The sequence below is a fragment of the Myotis nattereri genome (assembly GCF_964212035.1).
Source record: "Myotis nattereri genome assembly, chromosome: 18".
Lineage (NCBI taxonomy): Eukaryota > Metazoa > Chordata > Mammalia > Chiroptera > Vespertilionidae > Myotis > Myotis nattereri.
The window spans coordinates 28,544,060-28,569,512 of NC_138093.1; the positions used below are offsets into that span (position 1 = coordinate 28,544,060).

The window sequence follows — 25,453 nt, forward strand, 5'->3', positions numbered from 1 at the left end:
ATTGTTCACTTGGCCCTAACTGGTTTTGCTCAGTGGATAGAGCATCGGCCTGCGGACTCAAGGGTCCCAGGTTCGATTCCGGTCAAGGGCATGTACCTTGGTTGCAGGCACATCTCCAATAGGGGTTGTGCAGGAGGCAGCTAATTGATGTTTCTCACTCATCGATATTTCTGACTCTCTATCCCTCTCCCTTCCTCTCTGTAAAAAATCAATAAAATATATTTTTTTAAAAAAAAAGAATTGTTCACTTGAAACCTATATCATTTTATTAACCAACTAGTGGCCCAGTGCACAAATTTGTGCACATTGAAAATTAATTAATTAGAATACTTTAATATCGCTATTCACCCTTTCTCTATAATAGAAGTATCAACCAAATTCACAATCACAATGACAGATCAAAACACACATGTGATTGGCGCCAGCGAGAGCATTATATGTATCGTGCATGCGCGAGTCAACTTAGCCTTTTATATATATACTAGAGGCCCAGTGCACAAAAATTTGTGCACTCGGGGGGTAGGGGGGGTCACTCAGCCGGGCCTGTGCCCTCTCGCAGTCTGGGACCCCTCGGGAGATAACGCCCTCCTGGCTTAGGTCTGCTCCCGGGTGGCAGAGGGCAGGCCCAATCCCTAGGTGCAGCCCCTGGTCGGGCTCAGAGCAGGGCCAATTGGGGAGTTGGGGCGCCGCCCCCTGTCATGCACAGACCAGGGCAGATTGGGAGGTTGCGATGCCACCTTCAGTCACGCTCCAGGTAGGGCCGATTGGGGGGTTGGGGCACCGCCCCCTGTCACACTCAAGGCAGGGTCGATGGGGAGGTTGCGGCGCCACCCCGTCACGCACAGAGCAGGGCCCATCAGGGGGGTTGGGGTTCTGTACCCTGTCATGCACAGAGCAGGACCAAACAGGGGGTTGGGGCGCTGCCCCCTGTCACGCACAGAGCACGGCCCATCAGGGGGGTTGGGGCTCCGTACCCTGTCACGCACAGACCAGGGTCAATCAGGGGGTTGGGGAGCTCACCCCTGTCATGCACAGAGCAGGGCCGATCAGGGGGTTGGGGAGCTCCCCCTTGTCACGCACAGAGCAGGGCCGATCAGGGGGTTGGGGAGCTCCCCTCTGTCATGCACAGAGCAGGGCCAATCAGGAGGTTGTGATGCCACCCTCAGTCACACTCATGGTAGGGCCAATTTGGGGGTTGGAGCGCCGCCCCGTCACCCACAGAGCAGGGCCGATCAGGGGGTTGGGGCACTCCCCCCGTCACACTCAGGGCAGGGCTGATGGGGAGGTTGCGGCTCCACCCCGTCACACACAGAGCAGGGCCCATGGGGGGTGGGGGGCCGCACCCTGTCACACACAGAGCAGGGCCGATCAGGGCGTTGGGGAGCTCCCCCATATCCGGCACAGAGCAGGGCCGATCAGGGGGTTGGGGTGCCTTCCCCTGTCACGAACAGAGCAGGGCGGATAGGGAGGTTGTGGCCCTGCCCTGTCACACACAGAGCCACAGGGCGATTAGGGGGTTTGGGCGCTGCCCCGTTACGCTGATCCCGGTGCCGGGAGGCCTCGCGACTCCGCTGATCCCGGTGCTGGGAGGCATATTACCCTTTTACTATATAGGATAGAGGCCTGGTGCACGGTGGGGGCCGGCTGGTTTGCCCTGAAGGGTGTCCTGGATCAGGGTGGGGGTCCCCACAGGGGTGCCTGGCCAGTCTGGATGAGGGGATGATGGCTGTTTGCCGCTGGTCACACACCCTTCAGGGTGGGGGTCCCCACTGGGGTGCCTGGCCAGTCTGGGTGAGGGGCTGAGGGCCGTTTTCAGGCTGGCGGGTGACTGAAGCTCCCAAGTGCTCCTTTTTTCCTTTTTTTTTTTTTTTTATTCTTGTATTTATGGCTGTCACTGGAGCTGAGAGCCGGCTTTAGCTGTGAGACCTCGCTGCCAAAAGCAGGTTTCTGGCTTTGTTTACTTTCTGTATTTGAAACTTTGTTGTGACTCCAGCTCTGAGATCCTGGCTGACTGAAAACAGGTTTCTGGGGTTTTGTTTAGCTTGTATATTTGTAACAATGTTTCTTAGCAGCTCAGAGCCCAGAAGCGGCAGGCGGGGAACGTTGGAGTCCTCTGTCACTGAAGCAAGCAAGCCTCCTGTTCGTGTCAGTAGCCTGGCTGCTGGCCGCCAACTTGGCTGGGAGTTAATTTGCATACCGCCCTGATTAGCCAATGGGAAGGGTAGCGGATGTATGGGTAATTACCATGTTTCTCTTTTATTAGATAGGATAGAATAGACTTGCTTAATTAGACCTGCTTTCTGATTTAGCTAAACTTTTTCCAGCCCAGTGAAGCACCCCAATTTCTCTTTCAGATAACTGTCAGCAACACAGCAGTAAATATCAAGACGAAGCAGATTATTATTGTAGATCACGCAGGGAGAACAAAGGGTAAAATATTTAACTGCAGCAGTGTTTGACTATATTCTGCGCAGTGAGAAAACCTAAAGTCATTTTCAAGGTCCATCATTTCTTACTTCTTTTCAGTCAGGTAAAGTTTCTAAGCTTTCTAAATCTCTGTTTTCTGACTAATGAAAAGAAAACAGGATTCCACTGAATTTCCTATCTACCTACTCCAGGACTTCTGTGAGGATCAAATGAGATGAGGCATGGGAAAACGCTTCACAAACATTTGGTTAAAGTGTAAAATATTTGCACCTGGCTATAAAGCAAGTCGTGTTCCTGGGCTGAAGAAATCCCAAGGAGGCTAGTTGCTAGGGAGAGAAAGCCAGGTGTTGCTATGTGATGTCATTACCCAGTGCCCACAGCAACTGCTTCAGGGCTGGGCTGGGCTGTGGGCCACATTTTGTGCCATGGCAGCATCGGATGCGATTTGGTGGGCTATCGCTCTGGGGTGGTGGTGGGGTCTGTGTCCCACTTGGGGGAATCCGAGTGTTGCTTTGTGAGCACCAGGTCTGCAGTGCCATTTCTCTGTAAATGGCCAGTGCGCGTCACGGCAGCTCCTGCGTTGAGTGTCTGCCCCCTGCTGGTCAATGCATGTCATGGAAACTGGTTCACGGGCAGAGGGACACTTAGCATATTAGCCTTTTATATATATAGATGTCACTCCAATAAATGTGATCATTTTTTTAAAAACCTAGCTCAACAAAGACACATAGGCCAACACACCTGACAAGTGCATTACCCTGGACCACCTTACTCAACTTTCGTTATTACACCTCCACAAATTTTCTCTGCCTCGATTTTCCCCTGTAATGAGATCCCTGAATCAAGGAAAGAAGTCGGATGATAGGAACAAAAAATGCACAGCTATACTAACTATGCATCACCATTATCGTAAATCTTCCCCAACAGGAAGCTTATACTCTGGTTTCCTGTTTGCTGTCCTTGAGAGAGTAAGCGATGCCAAGTCACAGAAACCCATAGTACTTTGCTTCCCATTTCCTTACAGCTATTCTATTTACAACTTTATTTCAAAATAGCTGACTTCACAGCTTTTGCCATTTAGTAACCCTTCAACATAAGGATCTAATATGAAATCCTTAAAATGAACTGAGTAGACATCAAATACTCAAAAGTCCAAATTACCTAGACTGGTAGAGGTTAATGTTCTGCATTAAATACAAACAGAAAGTATCAATTTTGCACTCTGATTATGCCTGCCAAAGAACTGAGTCAAATAAACACATAAAATATGATAGATGAGGGCAATAGGGTAGGAATACCATCACGGTTATTGAGAAAGGTCTAAGAAGTGGGCAAAGGTAGGTGTGTCCTAACCTCCTTTCACCTCCACATACTTCTATCTGGACCTTCAACTCTCCTTTTCTAGTGCAGAGTTGACTTAGAAATAACCTTTTACTATTTCATTCTATTTATAATTTTTATAGCCACATAACCACTAAGGGCTGTGCTACTGAGTGGGTATATGGCAGCAACCCAAGTATCTGGGATTACTAGAAAAATAATTATAAGGACACAGTTAAGTATCAATTTAAGATTTTCATTAACCTTTTCTTTCTACAATGTTGGTTTATGAAATTAGTTCACTCTAAAAAATAGAAAATCCATCATGTTTGTGGAGCTTGGAATTCACCTTCCTTTTCGTTCTATAGGTAAGGAACAGGTCTGGAATACTGTTATTTGATTAAGGTTAAAGTCTAGTTCAGCAGTTCTCAACCTGTGGGTCGCGACCCCTTTGGCAGTCGAACGACCCTTTCACAGGGGTCGCCTAAGACCATCCTGCATCAGATATTTACATTACAATTCATAACAGTAGCAAAATTACAGTTATGAAGTAGCAACAAAAATAATTTTATGGTTGGGTCACAACATGAGGAACTGTTTTAAAGGGCCTGAAGGTTGAGAATCACTGGTCTAGTTAGTCTATTCCACAATCCTCAAAAAAGAACCTGAAATACCAGGCTTTGTTACCCAGAGCATTTAGATATGCCAGAGGTTAAATCAACTACTTCTAAGAAGTAAAATGACCCACCTTAAGCCCTGGCCTTTGCTATAAAGTAATTCCTAGGTGAGTCCAACAAAGATACTATAAGGGGCCCATTGAGAGTCAAAGAGCCTTTCAACACTATAGCCAGATTTCTTTGTTTGGATTCATAAATTATGGGCAAGTGACTTCAACCAGGGCAGGCTATGTGTGGGGTCCTAATATAGTGTTACTGGTCATAGCATGAATATTATTTATAAATTTTATACTCTTCAGTACAAGCATTATTTGAAAGAAAAACTCAAACTTGGTTCACAATTAATCTGAAATAAAATAGGGCAGGAAAAGCTGGAGGGTCAAAACACAACAGGAATTATAGCTGTTTTAAAAATTTTAAAAGGCAGGTTTAAATAGATTACCGAGAGTTCAGTTATAACAAGTTGAAAAGATCTGTCTCAAAAAGTATTAACTGGTGTCATAGTTAAAACAAATTGCTAAAATGATGGCATTCTTTTTTAATCTTAGAGAGCTTAACTCACCCCACTATGAAATAGAAATGGTAGATTTTCCTATCATAATCTTAAGATAGGTGACAATATACCATATTATTTGGCAACCTGTTAGAAAAAGCTCTCTTATAAAGAGCATAGTAAAATAATAGTAAATAACATTGGTAATTTCACATAAAAATATAAAATCAAATAAAAGCATGGGCTCAAACTGATGTTTGTACATCAATGTTCATAATGGCACTGTTCACAATAGTTAAAAAGTAGAAACACCAAAATGTCCATTGCCAGGTAAATGGTTAAACAAAATGTGGTTTATACACACAATGAATATTATTCTGCCTCAAAAAGGAATGAAATTTTGATATACACTATATCACGGATGAACCTTGAAAATATTATTCTCAGAAAAACAAATATTGTAAGATTCTGCTTATATGAGAGACCTAGAAGAGTCCAGTTCATAGAGGTAGAAAGTAGAATGATGGTTACCAAGGGCTGCGAGAGGGGAAATGGGAAGCTATTCTTTAATGGGTATAAAGTTTCAGTTTGGTATGATTAAAAAGTTCTGAGATGGATAGTGGTGACGGTTGAATAAATATGTGAATGTACTTAATGCCACTAAATTGTATACTTAAAAGTGGTTAACGGTATGTATACCATACCACAATAAAAAAAATACATCAAATGAGAAATACTAAGTGGCAAGTTCTTTTATGATCTTGGCCCATATGACACATGCTCAAAAAAATACAACAACAAAAAAGCAGTATCGGCCACAGCCTTAGAAATATTAATATTTCTAATATACACCATCAAACAAAAACAGACTTGGGTTCATCAACCCAAAGCCATTTATCTTGTGTGTTCATTACTAAAATAATTAATGTTCATCATTAAATCAGATTATGAATACTGCATTTACATTAAGCACACATTCCAACCAACCAGAGAGAAAGACAGAAACTGAAGCAGTGGAATTGTGTCAACACACTGACACAGCAACCATCTGTTGACATTATTGTCCTCTGAATCCAAGGGACCAAAATCATGTGGTAGGGCTGGGAGCTTCACCTTAGTTGTGAAGTCCTACTTTCATGTCATAGGGCACTTCTGGAAGGAAGCTCTGTAATGGCCAGCTCTAAGTACTTGCAGATTTCCTACTAGTCCTACCAGGAAGTCATTCTTGTGTCTCACCTGCATGAGTTCCTGTTATGAGGCCAGGGGGCTGGTGAGTTGAAATCCAGTTCCAGGGAGTGATGTCATCTTGATTGAGCTATGATCCTGGTGACCTGTTCCCCATCCTGGTGTTGTTGCAGCCCTTCAGCTGGGGTTCAGGTTATAAGGGGACCAAAAAGGAAAAGGGGGGAGTAGGATAAGAAAAGAAGGAAAAATGCTTGCACATTTCCTTTGTTTCACACTAAAGCATTTTCTGCTTCCATTAATTTGATGGGAGGACCTGGCCATTGGCAGATGGCAGATGCTCTTGGAATAGAGGTGGGCTCTCACACATATCTCAAAAATACAAAGGATTAAAACATACAGAAAGCTTTTATTATTTCTGGTAACTGCTAACTTGGGAATAGTGACTTTTTCCTTTGAATAAAGTTTAAAAAAAAACATGCATTAACACTTTTAAAACATTTGTAAGTTGTAAATAATGCATAACCACAGGACCTATCTTAGCAACATAAAGAAAAAATACAAATGTTTGGAGATGTTCAAATACTCAGATTCTTTCTACACAATGTCAAGTAGATTAGGAGGTCAAATCTGGAAATCCTGCCACTATAAGTAATGAAATAGGATTGCCATTCAATTCCATTTAGAGGAGGTCCTTTGGTTCTTAGTATACCAAGTCAAAAACTAAAATGAAGTCAAGCATAAGACAGAGAAATTGCTAACTTTTCAATATGAATGGAAGAGAAGCCTTTCTTTAAAAAAAAAATGCAATTAAATGAAAGACAGATTTAATTTTTTACCACATTTATTTCACATCATGATTTCTTAGTCCTTATTAAGCTGATACAATTTGGGGACATAAATACTCCCTCTTCCCTTTTTTGTTATGTATTAGTAGGGGTAGGAAGAACAGAATATTACAGAATAGGCCAGGGAAGAAGAAAGATAGTGTCAAAGAGAAGAGAGTGTTTATATGAACCCTTCCATAAGCAGTACCAACCAACCATGTACAAAGTTGACCCCATGAAGTGTTTTCTTTCCATGTGGACTTCTGAAAGCATGAAACAATTTGGGATCATATTCAACATATATTAATTATACAGCATTGTGGTGCAAGTTTCCTATAAGACATGATGAGTATATTCTTTTTTCTCTCACTTTTTAATCTCCACAGATGTCATTATTCATGAAGCGCTTTTTATATAGTACTCAACAAATATTAATTTGATCATATAAACCAATCTTGGTTAGCAGAAAGCGTGGTTAGCTGCCATGTAAAGGTCCTCCTTTCAAGTAACACTTGATTATACACTTGGAGTTTCATACCAGAGAAAGTTCTTGATGGGCATTCCTTTCAGTTGGGTTTACGACTCATCTGCAACACTAAGTGTAGTTAAAAAAAGATCACACCTTCATTAAAGGTTTGTACAAAACAGCCTCTTGCAATGTACCGATATCTTGTCCAGGTGGTAACTGTAAGGAATTGTTCTCTTTTAGGCTTTTTATCCTCCATTTCCTCTCAAGGTCTTTATCCCAATGCTTTGGTGCTTCCAAAGAAACCGAGGCTGCGCTGCCTCTGTGCTGGGGATGCCTGCCCAGAGAAGGTCAGAATGCATGCAAATAACCTGCATTATGTTCATCTCATCAGTTCTGCCCAATCCACAGGAGTAAAAAATGGGTGCGATTTGATATCTTCAACACCAGCAACTCCAGCACCAAGACGCTCCACAGGATTGAACTGTAAGAGCTAAGAAAGAGGATTTAGTGACTAACAGGAATCCAATGAGCAAATTAAAGGAAAACAAAATATATGAAAGGAAAGTGCTTGTAAATTCAACCCCAGCAGCAAATGAACATAACAGCCAATTGACTATCTTTTCTTGAAAGGGAGCTGTGTCTAACATCACTCTAGTGGTGGCTTTTCAACTGATTTGAAACATGACCTTGAGTGGCTCACTTTGTTTCTCTCATCCTCATATAGTTACACTTGTGAATTTCCAATTCCAAAAGGACAGTGTGACATTAATTTGATATTGCACCCAATTCCGAGAGGTCCCTTACTCCTTTCATGATTTGAAAGGTTGGGCGACACGGTAAGTCTTTCAACCCTTAGTGGATTGTATGTGTACTAGGTCTAAACTTTACCTGAAGTCTGAATTGGCCAATTCATATTCCAAAATGTTTTCCTTGGAATAGCTGACTCACATAGAATAATTTGCTCCAATGAGTAAAACGTATTTTGACTTATTCAGTATCAGAATTTATGTATAAGTTAATAATATTACATGCAATAGGATTATTGAGTGTGGGAAAATACAAGCAGTCATATACAATTATTATAGGCCATAGGCATGCTGGAAGAATGTGTATTGAGACATTCACACATCCTCAAATTTTTGTTTCAACAGCTTTACCAAGGAATAATTTATATAGTATAAAATTCACCTATTGTAAGTGTACAATTGAATGATTCTTAGTAAAGTTAGAGTTGCAAAACCATTGCTACTATTCAGTTTTAGAACACTTTGACACCCTAAAAAGTTTCTTCATGCTGTTTACAGATAATCCTCACTTCTATCCCCAGCCCTAGGCAACCACTGATCTGTGTACTATCTGTAAACTCGGCCTTTGTGGATATTTCATATAAATGGAATCATAAAATACGTTGTCTTTTGCAGCTGCTTTCTTTCACTTTGCATAATATTTTTTAGAGTCATCTATGTTGTAGCAGGTATCAACAATCCATTCCCTTTATTTCTGAACAGTATTCCACTGTTGGCTGTACCACATTTTGTTAATCTAGTCATCAGGTTAATGGACATGTGACTTTCCAGGTTGAGGCCAATGAATACACTTGCTGTTAACATTTGTGTATATGTCTCCTTGTGGACTTTCATTTCTCTTATGGGCATTCCTAGATGTGCAATCCCAAAGTCATGTGTTAAGTTCATGTTTAGCTTTTACTGCCAAACTTTTCTAAAGTAATTATACCATTTTATATTCCCACCAGCTTCTCTACATCCTTACCAATACTTCCTAGCATCTATCATTTTTATTATAGCCCTTCTAGTGGGTATTAGTGGTATCTTATTATGGTTTTAATTTGTATTCCCTAGTGACTAGTGATGGTAAGTATTTTTCATGTCCTTATTAGCATTTCATATAGCTTCCTTGGTAAATCTTCCTCCATTTTTATACTGAGTTGTCTGCTTGTTGAGGTTTTAAGAGTTCTTTATACATTTTGAATACAAGTCCACTTACAGTTATATGATTTGCAAATATTTTCTCCCAGTCTGTGGCTTGTCTCTTCCTTTTCTTACTAATGTCTTCAAATATAAAAGTCTTTTTATTTTAATGAAGCCCACATTATCTATTTTACTTTTTGCTATCATGTCTAATAACTCTTTTCCTAATCCAAGGTTATGAAGATTTTCCAGTTTTCTTCTACAATTTTTATAGTTTGCACTCCCATAGGTCTATGAGCTATTTTGAGTTAATTTTTACATATGATATGAAGGGTCTTAGTTCATTTTGGTTTTACATGTGAATATTTTATTTTCCCAGCACCGTTTGTTGAAAAGACCTTTTCACCATCAAATTATCTTGGCATCTTCAGTGAAAATCAATTGACAATCATGTATGGGTTTATTTCTGAACTCTCAATTTCATTCCATTGATTTATATGCCTGTCTTTGCTCTAATAACACAATAAGTAATTACTGTGGCTTTATACTGACTGGAAATCAGGTAGTATGAGTCCTCCAACTCTGTTCTCTTTAAGATTATTTTGCACTTGCACAGTGTCAGTATTGTAGCCAATGAGGTTTATCCAAGGCGTGATTATTGCTAATTGAAAACCAAAAAAAAAAAAAAAAAGATTATTTTGGATAGTTTAGGTCCCTTGCCTTTTCATGTACATTTTTGAATGAGCTAAAGGTTTCCTAATTTTGCTGATCTTTTCAATGAATCAACTTGTAAATACCTTGATTTTTCTCTTTTCTATTTCATTGATTTCTGCTTCCTTTCAGTGTACTTTTATAGTTTCTGCTTCTTAAGGTGCAAGGTAAGATTTTTACTTGAGATCTTCTTTTCTGACACAGGTGTTTAAAGCCATAAAGTTTTCTTAAAAACTATTTTAGCTGCATCCTATAAATTTTTATATATTGTACGTTTGTATTTGCTTTTAGTTCATTAAGAACATTTTCCAGCTTCTCTTGGGATTTTTTTCCTTTAACTCATAGGTTATATGAGGCATAGGTGTGTTGTTTAATTTCCAAATATTTTTTTAAATGTTTTTATTGATTTCAGAGAGGAAGTGAGAGGTAGAGATAGAAACATCAATGATGAGAGAGAATCACTGATAGGCTGACTCCTGCACGGTCCCCACTGGGGATCAAGCCCGCAACCGTGCATGTGGCCTGACTGGGAATCAAACGATGACCTCCTGGTTCATAGGTCAATGGTCAACCACTGAGCCACACCAGACCAGCATAAAATATCAAATATTGGTAAAAATTAACTATGACTATCACATATTTTTTAATATTTCAGGAAAGTATAAATTCTTTCTTGTTACAATTGGCTTGTCCACCCTCATTCTTTCTAAAGCATGACCTCATTATGAAATTCCAATAGAGGTTCATATTTTCAATTTGCAAATATAAATCTATAGGCAAAAGTATAATTGTTTTACTCATGACTATCTTGTTTATTCTGCCATTTTAAAGACTATACCAGGCCACAAGAGAGATCATGCAAAGATTCCATTGCTTAAGTGAATATGTCAACCAGTGGCAAATCCAAGATAATCTTTCAACTGACAAAGCAACTGTGTCATAGTTAACCAAACGTACACTGTAAAGTACAAACATACATGCTCTGAGGGTTCGTAAAATATATGTATCTTCTTAAAAAACTGCATTTACTATGTTTACTTTAGTACCATTGCCTTGACTAAGATGACTGAACCATGGATTTTATGAAAGCTAGGAAGAAAGCAAGAAGGTGACAGACCAAAGAGGGGAAATCTCCCCAAAGCAGAATAATTATTTCCATATAAATCATTTTGTGGGTTTTTTTTTTTAAATGGCCTCTATGACCTGTGAGGTAGTGGAAGAGGAAAGTCAAAGTGACAAATGGCTAATCATGCCAAGAGACCCCTCTTCCCTTTCCTGATGATGTTTCCCCAACCTGAGTGGTAGTTTCCTTAGGCAGGCAATGACAGAATGCTGATTTACAATATAAGCGGTAAGTACCCGCATTTGGGGATTTAACATACCTTCAGCCTAGACTCCTTTACAACTCCTTTATAATTTCTAATAAAAATGGGAGCAACAGACCTTTATAAATTAATGTGGGGAATTCTATTCTAGATGTTATACAGGGTGGGGCAAAAGTAGGTTTATAGTTCTGAGTAGGTAAAACATAGCTTATTCTTGTATTATTAGTTATTAATTATTGCATTATTTTCCATAGAACTGTAAACCTACTTTTGCCCCACAATGTATAATAATGACTACTTCTTTAAGGAAGAGGAACAAAAATTGGCAGTTACTAGAATTCTTTAAATTATTTACCAAAAAAACTCATTTTAAATTTACCTTTTTGTGCCACAACAAATAAGATGAAATCAAACAAATAACTGTCCTTTTCCCATTGAAATGAAATGTTTTATATATCTTTGCATTAATCTCTTTACTAGTAGTTCTTTTACAAAATGCTTAGGGTATTCTCAACTCAGTATTTCCAAACTGATTATGTTGCTTTATATTTTCAGGATCTTCATGAAGTACAGTTCTGATTCACTCTTCTGTACAAAAATCTCATGTTTTTTTTCTAAATTAAATACTATCACTCTACCAGGTGATAATGATAATAGAACCCCATGAGAGAATCCCAACTTATCTTTCCACACTCATCACTATATTCATTCCTCCACTTTAGATAAACCAAATTGAGTCTTTAAGACTTTTTCTTTATTTATTCCACCTATCTTCTTCTCCCACATCCCACCTTGTCATGCTGAAAACCTAAGTCTCCACAAAAATAACACCCACTACACAAAATTTTCCTAATACTACCACTGTATCAACAATAATCCCTCTGTATTTTCACTTGCCAAAGTATTCTTTCAACCTATTTGGCAGCCTTTATCACATCCACCTGCAATACAGTTTTTTATATCTTACCTTTACAGCTTATAGCACTATGCCTTGCCTACATTTGTTGAATGGAACCAAAGTCACTCTTCAAGAGGATACTAGGTATTTCTCTTCTTAATATGTTATATTAGCCCTCCCTCCCCTTTTAAAAAAGTTCATTTTCCCTGATTAAAAAAATAATTCATGTTTCATTAAACAAAAACTTTAATTCTTATGTTTATCAAACAGCCTTTCCCTTTGTGTTTTTCATAAAAGTGTACAGATCCCAGGCCTGACAGTTATTGCTGATTTACTGTGAGCCTATCATACCACAACACTGACAACCCTCAGTGTACTCACCAAATCCGTTATTCAAAACTAGAGGAGCATTTTAAATGTAGGGAATCAATTTAAGAAGCTCACCAGAGTTTCAAGCTTCCCTCTGGAATACTAAACTTGAATTATCAACTATCTCTTTCTTCAAAGCCACCAAAATATGCACTGACATCAATGCCCAAGTTCCATCAATGGATGAAGCTAACTAAGAATGATCTAACTGGGCAAGATTTTTTAACACCACATCCCCCCTATGCAACCTGAGGAGCCCATTTCTAAGTTTATAAATATGAATTAAAGAGCGAAAATAGCTATTCATAAATAGTTACAAAATGTAATAGCAAAAGTAGAGCAGCTCCAGACAAGCTAAACGCAATTCTTAAAAAGTTACACCTACATAAATATATAGACTAGATGCTCAGTGCATGAAATTCGTGCATGGGTAGGGTCCCTAGCGGCTGCTGGCTGCCGGCCACTGGCCGGGGCCTTCTTTCGTTCCACAGCGCCCCCTGGTGGTCAGTGCACATCATAGTGAGCGATCAAACTCCCAGTCAGTCGAACTCCCGAGGGGACACTTTGCATATTAGGCTTATATATAATAGATAGATAGATAGATAGATAGATAGATAGATAGACAGACAGACAGACAGACAGACAGACTAAATATTAGCCTAGATTTTTGAGAGAAAAAAATTTTAATACCAATAAGCTCACCAATACTTAGATAATAGCATAAACCTGAAGATACACAGTACTAATTCTGAATTTGCAATCAGTAATGGGTCTTTCTTGCCCAAAATTAATTTCTTTAAGGTTTTAGAGCTGCAGGCTCTCCTAATTTGCATGTTTGACACACTTGGCCAATAGGTCAATTAAATTACCTGTTGAATGAGTGAGCGAGCCTCTTCAGAGACACATTCTGGCATGTTCAAAGTAGTGTGAGTAGTTATTCCTGCTGGATGGCACTCAACCAGAGTCTGAAACAATCAATCAGGTACACTTCTTACCCAGGATTTATGGACAGTGAGTGCAGAGAACTCAGCAATGGTCTTAACTGGAGGTGTAGTAATCAGCAGTGCCACCTAAGCAGTTTAAGACGAGGGCTCTAAGCCTATAGAACTTCTAACCGGAATGAAGGCAATCAGATAAATCACATCATAAGCTTATGCTTCTAGCCCTTTTACCTTAGTTATAAAGTGGCTCATAAGTAGAAGAGCTTATATTTATACATAAAAACTAAAAAGGGACTTTAGATAACTCTAAATAATTTTAATGTATTAAAAACCTTCAAAATTAATAAAATATATGTATATATATGGGTATATGTGGCACATTATGGTTTAAATGTATGTATAGAAGGTTTGTAAATGCCACAGCTATCTTGGGAATTCTGTATCATCTACATATGTAAGGTAGAGGACTACTTATAAAACTGACTGCTCCTCTGGTTTCTGCCCAGGAGGCAATCTGCACAGAACTCTATTAAAGTCCACTAACCTCAAATGTGACACTTAAAAGTTATTGATCAGAGAGAGCATCAATTCTGTCCTAAAGCTAGAACAGATAGGAAAAAATTATAGTATTGACAAAAAAGAGGTTACCATTTATATCTACATTAATTTTCTTTAAAATGAGAATTCCCTCCTGATTTCAGACAAAATGTTTAAAACATCTAAAGAATTATAATACATCCTGATATGAACCTTACAGATTTAACTCTATTTAAAAGGAAATCATGGAAAATAAAGAGAAAAAGTATTTAGTCTTATACAAGTATCTTACTGTGTACTGACATTGTGACATACAGAATTTTACCATCGATTTATTCAGTGCAATACAACTCTAATTTCTTTATCTGAAATCTTGATAAATTTACTGCACATATATATCTCAAAGTTTTTCTTACCTAGTCTCTGATCTAAAAATTACAGGCAAAGGCTAAATGGTCTCAATTTGAAATCAAGGTAGCATCTGGGTAAACTTATTAAGCGTCCAGGTCACTGCTTACCTTGCCAGTGAGAAGTTCAAAGAGGACAGCACCCAAACTCCACCAATCACAGGCTTCAGTTTCTTCAGTGATTGCTCCAACCTCTAAACACACCAAAAAAGGTTGATATTAAAATTCCAAAGGTCAATTAAACTTTCAAAATTAACATGTATTAGCAAGGTGACCTTTTTAATGCTGAGAGAGCAAATACTAAATACTACTGGGCTTTCAAAATCCCTGAAAGTTACTTATCCTTTTGATCACCTACTGTGGTTGCATTTTTTTTTTCTTGACACAGTCATATATTAAATGGAGACATTTTTTCTTTAGTTGATAGAGGGACACCTTCAAGATACTATACTTAAAAGTTACATGAATATACTATATCAGCATTTTGCTTAATTTTTCAAATTTGAGAAAGTGTAGCCAACTCTACCTAAGAGGTCATGTTTTGATTTCAAAACAAAGACTCTACTTTCAGAAGGAAGTGCAAAAATCATTTAAAGCAGTATTAATTATCCTTGTACAGAGAGGTGACACGCCTTGTCCAATGTCACATAGTAAATCAGTAACAGAACTAAGACCTAGTTCACAGTATCATCCTTCTCCTATATAATTGTTTTCAACTAAAGGAGGAGCATGTGCAATGCAGATTTACCCACTTTGTTATTACAAGTTGTTTTAAGCCACAACGGAAACTACTGGCTAAAATAAGTGATTTTAGAGTGTCTACAAATTACAATTTTATCTATGTTAATCCTCTCTCATCAGCACAAGTTCCTTAAATGTAATAGGAATTCTCAGGTGTCATCTTTCAGGTTTCTCCACAAGTCTGCAAAACTCCTCATTTCACCATTTCTGAGGCTTTTAGCCCTTAAGTCATGTTCAATGTATTTTTACCCTTTCCTAATGACATTCAATTAGTTGCAAAGCCAAACACACACACACACACACAGACACACACACACACACACACGTATCTGTGTATATATAGGCACATTCTTATGATGGAATACTACTACATTAAGTATGGGGAGACGCTCTAGAGTTAAGCCTCGGATTGATCTGTGGCAGAGCCCCAAACAAGTCCCAGCTTAGAGGGCAGAGCCCTCTTAGCATAATTAAGCTTGACCTTATGGCCACCCCCTAGATCAGGGGTGGGCAAACTTTTTGACTCCAGGGCCACAATGGGTTCTTAAACTGGACCGGAGGGCCGGAACAAAAGCATGGATGGAGTGTTTGTGTGAACTAATATAAATTCAAAGTAAACATCATTACATAAAAGGGTACGGTCTTTTTTTTTTTTTTTTTTAGTTTTATTCATTTCAAACGGGCCAGATCCGGCCTGCGGGCCGTAGTTTGCCCACGGCTGCCCTAGATCCTTCCTGGGTAGCTAATGGGCTGTGGGAGGTGCTGCAAGTGCTGCCAAAACAAGTGAAACTCACAAGAACATTGTAACTATGTTGACCACTACCTTGTTTTACTGACTATAAAATAAAGCCTCAGCTTGCTGGCTGGATCCTTCTCTGTGGCCTCCCTCATCCAGGCACAGGAGATCCACCGAGCCCCAGCTATATTCTCTTTGTCTGTCTTTTCTTTAATCTTTCACTGCCCCTCCTCAGGCTCACTGAACCTTGACTGTGCTGGCACAGCACACATAAGTATTTAAAATGATGTATTTGTGCAAGGTTTAAGTATATAAGTCAACGTCTGGATATAGTAAATTTTTAAAAAACAATAGAGTTCTAATTTTAAAATTATGTATTTTTCTAAAGATTGGTGAGAAAATATGACAGTGTTTTACTGGTTTGCCTCTGTGGTAGTGAGAGTTTTACTTTCATTCCATGCTTGTTAGCCTACATGAATAACCAAGTGGTACAATTTTATTTTATTTTTTAAAATATATTTTTATTGATTTCAGAGAGGAAGGGAAAGGGAGAGAGATAGAAATATCAATGATGATAGAGAATCATTGATCAGCTGCCTCCTGCACGCCCCTACTGGCGATTGAGCCCACAACCTGGGCATGTGCCCTAACCGGGAATCGAACTGATATCCTGGTTCATGAGTCCACACTCAACCACTGAGCCACACTAGCCAGGCCAAGTGGTACAATTTTATTTTTTTTAAAATATATTTTATTGATTTTTTACAGAGAGGAAGGGAGAGGGATAGAGAGTTAGAAACATCGATCAGCTGCCTTCAGCACACCCCCAACTGGGGATTTGCCTGCAGCCAAGGTACATGCCCTTGACCGGAATCGAGCCTGGGACCTTTCAGTCCGCAGGCCGATGCTCTATCCACTGAGCCAAACCAGTTAGGGCAGTACAATTTAAATGTATAACCAGATGACATGAAAACATTCAGACTTGTTGGAGCAGGGACGACAAAGCTATATGTAGGTCAATCCTGCCCGAGACTCTGCTGGCTACATGGTTTCCCCCACAATTTGAATGTTGTTATATATTTCAGAGCAATAGACTAGGAATCAGAAGCCCTGGACTAAGAGCTTTGAGGAATTCACTTGATCTCATTCATAATATGAAGGTTAGATCTGAGGGTCTATATGTTAAATTTAGCTCTACATTCTATAGTTTGGACACTCAAGGATTTCCTAAAATAGTGATTTTCTTTACGAAAAATTCATTGGGGCTCTCATTCATAGTGCTTATAGTATCCCTCCAAGATTCAAATACACTGCCCCACACCCATTCCCAAGCCTCCCATTGCACAGTTCCTTACAGTTTAAGCAGTCAATGCATCCTCTTCCTATTCAAAATTCTGAAATGGCTTCTCACTGACCATTAAATAACATTCACATGTCTAACTTAAACAAGCATGTATACAATCAGGCCTCCACAATGAGGTCTCACCGTATCAGTCATTCAACCAGCATACATAAACAGTACAAACTAGACACTACGCTAGGCACTAGGCACTACCCCTCCATAGAATTCCATGTGCTGGCCACATGCTAAATAATGTGAAACTAAAAATCACTTTCCCCAATGGCATATTTTGTGGCTTTGTCTTTTACTGTTTTTGCTCAAGAATTTAAGTCATTCCATTTTCTTTAATCGTACAGCAAGTAATACAAATCTCTTAGTTTTATAATAATCTAGAGGCCTGGTGCACAAAAATTTGTGCACTTGGGGGGGAGGGAGGGAGGTGGGTTCGCTCAACCGGGCCTGTGCCCTCTCCCAGTCTGGGACCCCTCGGGAGATAACGCCCTGCTGGCTTAGGCCTGCTCCCGGGTTGCAGAGGGCAGGCCCAATCCCTAGGTGCAGCCCCTGGTCGGGCTCAGAGCAGGGCCGATTGGGGAGTTGGGGCGCCACCCCGTCATGCACAGAGCAGGACAGATTGGGAGGTTGCGATGCCACCCTCAGTCACACTCCGGGTAGGGCCGATTGGGGGGTTGGGGCACCGCCCGCTGTCACACTCAAGGCAGGGTAGATGGGGAGGTTGCGGCGCCACCCCTTGTCACGCACAGAGCAGGGCCAATCAGGGGGGTTGGGGTTCCGTACCCTGTCATGCACAGAGCAGGACCAATCAGGGGGTTGGGGCGCTGCCCCATCATGCACAGAGCAGGGCCCATCAGGGGGGTTGGGGCTCCGTACCGTCACACACAGAGCAAGGTCAATCAGGGGGTTGGGGAGCTCACCCCTGTCACTCACAGAGTAGGGCCGATAGGGAGGTTGTGGCCCCGCCCCGTCACACACAGAGCCACAGGGCTATCAGGGGGTTTGGGCACTGCCCCCTGTCAGGCTGATCCTGGTGCCGGGAGGCCTCTCGGCTCCGCTGATCCCGGTGCTGGGAGGCATTATTACCCTTTTACTATATAGGATAGAGGCCTGGTGCACGGGTGGGGCTGGCTGGTGTCCTGAAGGGTGTCCTGGATCAGGGTGGGTGTCCCCACTGGGGTGCCTGGCCAGCCTGGGTGAGGGGATGAGGGCTGTTTTCAGGCCGACTGAAGCTCCCAACTGCTCCTTTTTTTCTTTTTCTTTTTTTATTCTGGGCCAGCTTTAGCTCTGGCTCCAGTTCTGAGGCTCTAGCTCTGAGGCCTCTGGTTTGTTTCGGTTCTATAATCGAAACAATGTATAACTCCAGCTCTGAGATCCCGGGCTCACTGAAAGCAGGTTTCTGGGGTTTTGTTTAGCTTCTAAAATTTGTTACAATGTTTCTTAAACTGCAAGCTCAGAGGTCGGCAAGGCAGGCGGGAAACGTTGGAGTCCTCCGTCACTGAAGCAAGCAAGCCTCATGTTAGTTTCAAGCTGCCTGGCTGCCGGCCGCCATCTTGGCTGGCAGTTAATTTGCATATCTCGCTGATTAGCCAATGGGGCGGGTAGCAGTCGTACGCCAATTACCATGTTTCTCTTTTATTAGATAGGATGATTTCTGTTCACTAGTCAAGATCCAAAATAATTGGTCAGTCATCTATTTTGAATATGCTACCAATAAGCCTCACGTTCTTTGTTGCTGTGCTCACAGTAGGCACACACTGCAAAAATGGTCATTGCAACACTAAAATAGCAGTTAACACTGACTACTTACTATATGTAAGGAACTATGTCTAATATTTTGCATGTATCATTTAACATTTCCAAGCAACTTTATGGAAACCTTATTTGGGTAGGGTGGCTTTGGAGACTACAGTAACTGGGTGCCCTGGGAAAAGAGGAACATCTGACCCAATCAGAAGTGAAAATTATTAAGATGGTTTTATAGGGTCTAACATGCCCTGAAAAGCTCTAGAACAGCCGTGGGCAAACTACGGCCCCCGGGCTGGATCCGGCCCATTTGAAATGAATAAAACTATTGAAAAAAAAAGACCGTACCCTTTTATGTAATGATGTTTATTTTGAATTTAAATTAGTTCACACAAACACTCCATCCATGCTTTTGTTCCGGCCCTCCGGTCCAGTTTAAGAACCCATTGTGGCCCTGGAGTCAAAAAGTTTGCCCACCCCTGCTCTAGACTAAAGCCAAACGCCAACTCTGCTCAGAAAGGTTTTCTGTTAGGATTGAGCAGAGGGTCATTGAGATAAGGCTCCACAATGTATCAATGGCTTGCAATTGATAAAGCCCCTTTTAAATTCAGCCAAAGGTCCAAGTGCCATTACCAGCGCAGCCTAGACCATCAAAAGGGCTATGTTATGCTAGTTTCGCATATCACTGCTGGGATTAGGAGGGGTCTGGGGGTGAGAGGGTGGGAATGAAATGTGGAGGGGGGGGGGGGGGCAGCGGTAGTTGAAACTACCAAATAAGCACAGTACATCTTCCTGAGCATAAAGGTTTTTATAAATGTGGAGGGAGCTGGATATTGTTTTACCATTAAAAGAAACAGAGATCTATTATGGAACAGAATGTAAAATTTACATGGATTTGCAAGATAAAAGACTTCAAAGGGACTTCAGGATCATATTTCACTAGTCCCCTGGGGTACCCATTTCATATTGCCTCTACAGTCAGAAGTACTTGGGTAGAAAAGTTTTAGAGGCACTTCAGGAGACAGACAAGGTATATCCCTTTATTGATTTCTGTGAACTTGCTCAACTAAGGAGTCTGAGAACTGGGTTCATTGGTTTTATCTGCTTTGAAATCCCTCGCAATCTTCTGCCAGAGTCCTTAAACAGGTAGATAATGACCAACATACTGCATCGAATGTGAACTGCCACAGTGTCTGAATATTCCCTATTAGCATATTATTATACACTAGCCCTAATTCTAATTCTTAGATTAAAATTGTAAAGATATACCCTGAAATTGAATTGCCAAAAAGAAGCCTGAGGCTGTGTGGCTGTCAAAAGCACTTCTCTAAAACTGCTTTACTTGCAAAATCTATATAAAAAGTTTAAGCATAAACCAAGAATACTGATTTATATATAAAGCTAAACGATTGCTACTACAAACACCAGGTGAATAGTCAGTAGATGTGCCTAACTTCAAAAGTAGAAAACTTATAGAAATAAAGACCAAATAACTTTGTGAAGCTATTTTCAGAATAAAATACGGTGAAGCTGAGAAATCCCTTTAAACTCCTACCTTCCATTTTTTAAATCTTAAAAAAAAAAAAAGCAGAAACATTTTAAAGGATAAATTCTACCACTGTTTACACTGTTTTCTCTACCCTCAAAATATTTTTCTTATAAAACCCAAGTGTTAAGTTTCCATGCATGTCCCCTTCACCCCCACTACATTCTATATTTGCAATGTCCGGTGGCTGTATTCTCCACAAGTGCAGCAGCACTACAGGCATCGAACAAAGTGATTAGGGGGGAATAAACTATTCCCTAAGAAGACAAACAAGGTCTCAGATTTTTCCCACAAAACCTCAAAAAAAGATGGTGATATCAAAGAATCCTAGTATTCTTCCTTCTGAGTCAAAGAAATGTATTGATTGACAGGGCTCGAGCTATGCTCCTCTGTGAGCCTGGCTCGGCGTGGTACTAAGCTTCTTGGAAAATGAGGACAGCCAGGCCTCTAGCATTCTTCCTACCTGTAATTTTATGATCCTGAAAATGTTTTCAAAAGTACTCGTGAGCTTTTCTCATAACTTTTCCCCCCTCCATTAACATGATTCCCAAAGAGTGGGATTATGCTAAAATGAGCTAGCAATGCTCAATTTTCCTCTTTCTCCTTTCTAGACCCAACCACTATTCCTTTTCTCTAAGAGACCTGGTAGCAAGTGAAATGAATCAGTGTCACTAAACCTGTTACCATCTTTCAATGTAATGGAGACAGAATCAGCTCCAGGTTAGATTTTCAATCATCTAGAATTTTAAGGAAATCAAATATGTGAGAACAGTTTAGTAAAATTCTAGAACTCTCCCTTTAGCACATTATCATAGTCTAACACAACACAGAATCTCACTGATTCATACTCTTATTTCACAAGTGAATAAACAAGTTCAGATTAACAATAAAGCTATTGCAACGTAAAATGTACTTTGACTACATCGATTTTACTCATGTTCAACATCACAGAACACTCTTCAACAAGCCAAGGTAATTTTTTCAGAAAAAATGGTGCCGCCTTGATAACCCATGTTGTCAAAGAGCTTGCTAAAACATAGGAGAGTTTTATAGTCTTTACTAGAGGCCCAGTGCATGAAATTCATGCACTGAGGGGTGGGGGTCCCTCAGCCCAGCCTGCCCCCCTCACAGTCCAGGAGCCCTCAGAGGATATCCTACTGACTGCTTAGGCCCACTCTCCGTCTGGCCGCGGAGGCTCGGAGCAGGCGCCCCATGTGTGTATGTGTGTGTCCGCTGGGGGCCTGCCCCCTGCCACTCCACGGAGCAGGCGCCGTATGTGTGTGTGTGTGTGTGTGTGTGTGTGTGTGTGTCTGCTTGGGGCCTGCCCCCAGCCCCGTTGGAGATGCAGAACAGGAGCCCCATATGTGTGTGTGTGTGTGTGTGTGTGTTTGTCAGCTGGGGGCCTGCCCCCAGCCACGCTGTGGAGGCTCAGAACAGTTGCCCCTCTGTGTTGATCTCTCAGGCTCTGGGCCACACCTGTGTGTGGTTCTCTCAGGCTCAGGGCTGCGCCCAGCCCCTCCTCCTGAGCTGGTCATGACCATTACAGAGACCCAGCCTCATTTGCATATTACCTTTTATATAGATAGGTAGATAGATAATAATCAGAGTTTACTGAGTCTCCCTCCTATAGCCAAAAATAATCATGTTAACCTGACCCCAAAACCATAACTATAATAAGCCTCACTCCTGTAAAGTAAAGGAGTATAAAAACAGCTTACACTCAGGAAACCCTAAAATGTCTGTATCTGTGTGAGAAGTAAAGAAAAAAAACAAAGTATCCGCCCAGACTTGAGGAAGTAGGAAAGACATGGGACAGACCACGTGATCTCAGCACTACTGACATCATACAGGGTATCCACAGGCTCAGGCCCTGCCTGTTAGGACTACATGATTTAAATTATATACATTTGTCAAAAGATGTGACTCAAAAATAACCAAAGATAATACTAAAACTATGCTGGAAATGTTATAGAAAATGGAAAAAGCTAGAAAATGCATCTCAAGCTTTAAATACTAACCTTTCTACAAAGCTTTATAAGGAAGAATTATCTCGCATTTCAAGCAACTGTGGTGCCCTCGGCATCCCAAACTCAGGACTCGCTCTTTAAGAGACATTCCTGTTACAATGTGGGATAAATCAGGGAACCTGGTGGCACAAAGGCAGTCCTTGATGGGTTTGTCCAGGAATACCTACCAACTGGTGACGTCACTTGATTCTGTTCCCTGGTGCTTCTTCTAAGGGAGACACACAGGTCCTCTCATCCTTCCACTTACTTCTACAAATAATAACAATACAGTTGCCCACACCCATCCCAAAAATCTCCAGAGACAATTCTACAGCCTCCATCAGGCAATATGTTCTGTTGCTATCTTCCTTCCAGTACATGGTAGAACATATAGGAAGTTCAGAATTTTCTTAGACAAGAATTTCCCGTATAAAGAAATTCTATTTTAATTTAGGACAAGTATTTAAATATTTTTCCTAAACTGTTTTCCTTAACCACTTTAAAAAGAGAGAATTTTGCTGAAACCGGTTTGGCTCAGTGGATAAAGCGTCGGCCTGCAGACTGAAAGGTCCCAGGTTCGATTCCGGTCAAGAGCATGTACCTTGGTTGCGGGCACATCCCCAGTGGGAGATGTGCAGGAAGGCAGCTGATCGATGTTTCTCTCTCATCGATGTTTCTAACTCTCTATCTCTCTCCCTTCCTCTCTGTAAAAAATCAATAAAATATATTTAAAAAAAAAAAAGAGTTGGTGCTCTCTTTAAAATAAATAAATAAATAAATAAATAAATAAATAAATAAAGAGAGAGAATTTTACAAGCCTTACTTCTTTTCACTCTCAAAGAAATTATAACTGCAGAACTGCTATTAAGAGGTCATATAAATCTCAATGAAAAAGTAGCAATTGTTACAAATAAGTTTTTATGTAATAGTCAAATTAAACCAATATTTGGATGCTATGAGAATCTGTCACATAAATGACTTAGCACTTTATCCAGATATCATAATGACAGAACAATTTTAAAGGCACAGACCTATATAATACATTAAAATAATAATCAGTAGTAAGTATATTTTGGCGAGGAAGGGTAAATACATTTTTCTAATGCCACAGAATTTTTTTCCAAAATAATTTTTAAAAAAATTTTTTTTTCCAAAATAACTTTTTAAATTGTTAAAAATTGACCTTAAGCCCGGTGGTGTGGCTCAGTAGTTGAGTGTCAACCCATGCACCAGGAGGTCCTGGTTCGATTCCGGGTCAGTGCACATGCCCAGGTTGTGGGCTCAATCCCCAGCAAGGCGTGTGCAGGAGGCATCAGATTGATGTTGATGCCATGTTTCTATCTCTCCCTCTCCCTTCCTCTCTCTTTCTAAAATTAATTTTTAAAGAAAAACATTAAAAAGTTTATTTTAAAAAAATTGACCCTAAGAATTCCAACTCTTTCTTTCGGAAATACAAAACAAAAACATAAGTAACAAAAATACAGCAGCTTTTGGAATTCAGTGAATAAGACAATATGAAAATTAAGCCACATTTTTATGAACCTTACAATTAAACACCATGTATACTTTAATAGTGTCAGGGGAAAAAAACTGGAGTAAATTTTCTATAAATTCTCACTAAGTGTTCAGTAAGATTTAAAATGCTGTTGTAAATGATCAAAAATTTGTTAACCTGCTTCCAAGGGAGCCAGACTTCATTAATGGCCTTAGGTTGGAGTAGAGGGCAGTCAAAAAAAAATCTGATCTATCGTCAGTGACATACTGACGCACTTGGACCGAGGAAAAGCACATCTTTCTCTGCAGTGAGTGTTCCACGTCAGCTAGAGCATGGAAACACAGACAGCCTTTCCCTGCAGCATCTGTTGCTAATTGAAAGGGACTAGAATTACAAAATTCTAGTCAATTTCTCTCACCAGCTCTTGCTGTGTATAAAGATTTTCTATGCAGGGGCCAAGCATTAGTCTTCCACTACAGCTGATGACTAAAGAGCAAAGAGAAAGAAACACAGAAGAAAGAATGTTTTTGAATCCAACATTATATGGAACCAAACTGCGAGAAGAGGGACAGCTAAGCATATCTTTTGTTAGGTTGGTAAATTACCATTCTATAAATACAACCATTCACCTATAAAGGTCTATTAATGTCCTACTTAACCAATAGTATATGTCTTCTGTTTGGGTAGTTTCTTTTTTTTATATAAATCTTCAAGAGTAACTGTCAATCTTATGCCAATTATGTCTTTTATTTCTAGCTCCTAGACACAGTGCCTGGGACACAGGAGCCACTTCATAAATGTTTGTTGAGTAAATATATCAATCATGTGTTTGGTAGCACTGTTCATTCAAGGCTTTCAAAGCACCTAAAAAGGCCTCATCACATTCATTTCTTTAGGTCCCATTGGGCACTTTTACATGTGGCAGGCTAGGAAGTTTCAGGCGTGATCTAAAGCGTGCTCTGTCCGCTGGATGAAACAAAAGTCAGGTGAGAATGGAGCCAGGCAGCTGATGACTGCAGTAGTCCAGGCAAGACATGATGGTGGCTTACAGCGGGTGCTGCAGAGACCCTTTCCAATGCTCCCCTCTGTAGGGATGACGATCCCTACATTTAGTTTGTTCTGGCACGAATGGCATATGGCAGAGGAAAGAGCTAAAAAGCCCTGGGAGCAGGAAGAAGACAGGGTTGGGAGGTATCCGAAGGTTTCCCCTGCCCCTTTTCGATGTAAGGAATCCAGGCCCACAAAGACATGAAGTGTGCTATAAAAAGATGTAAGCTGGCTCTAATATCTGGCTGCTGGCCTGATGACATATTTAGTA

The 25,453-nt window shown here is 40.4% G+C and overlaps 1 protein-coding gene across 1 annotated transcript in view; it reads right to left on the reverse strand.

Moving 5' to 3' along the window:
* Positions 1–6,490: 6,490 nt before the first annotated feature.
* RPS6KC1 (ribosomal protein S6 kinase C1) overlaps positions 6,491–25,453 on the reverse strand; it is a 134,571-nt gene continuing 115,608 nt past the window's right edge. Inside the window, exons 13-15 of the mRNA XM_081112762.1 lie at positions 14,623–14,705; positions 13,496–13,591; positions 6,491–7,885 (exon numbers count right to left, since the gene is read on the reverse strand). Of these exons, the coding sequence (XP_080968888.1) occupies positions 7,775–7,885; positions 13,496–13,591; positions 14,623–14,705 (290 nt within the window). The 3' untranslated portion in view covers positions 6,491–7,774. The remainder of the gene's footprint in view (positions 7,886–13,495; positions 13,592–14,622; positions 14,706–25,453) is intronic.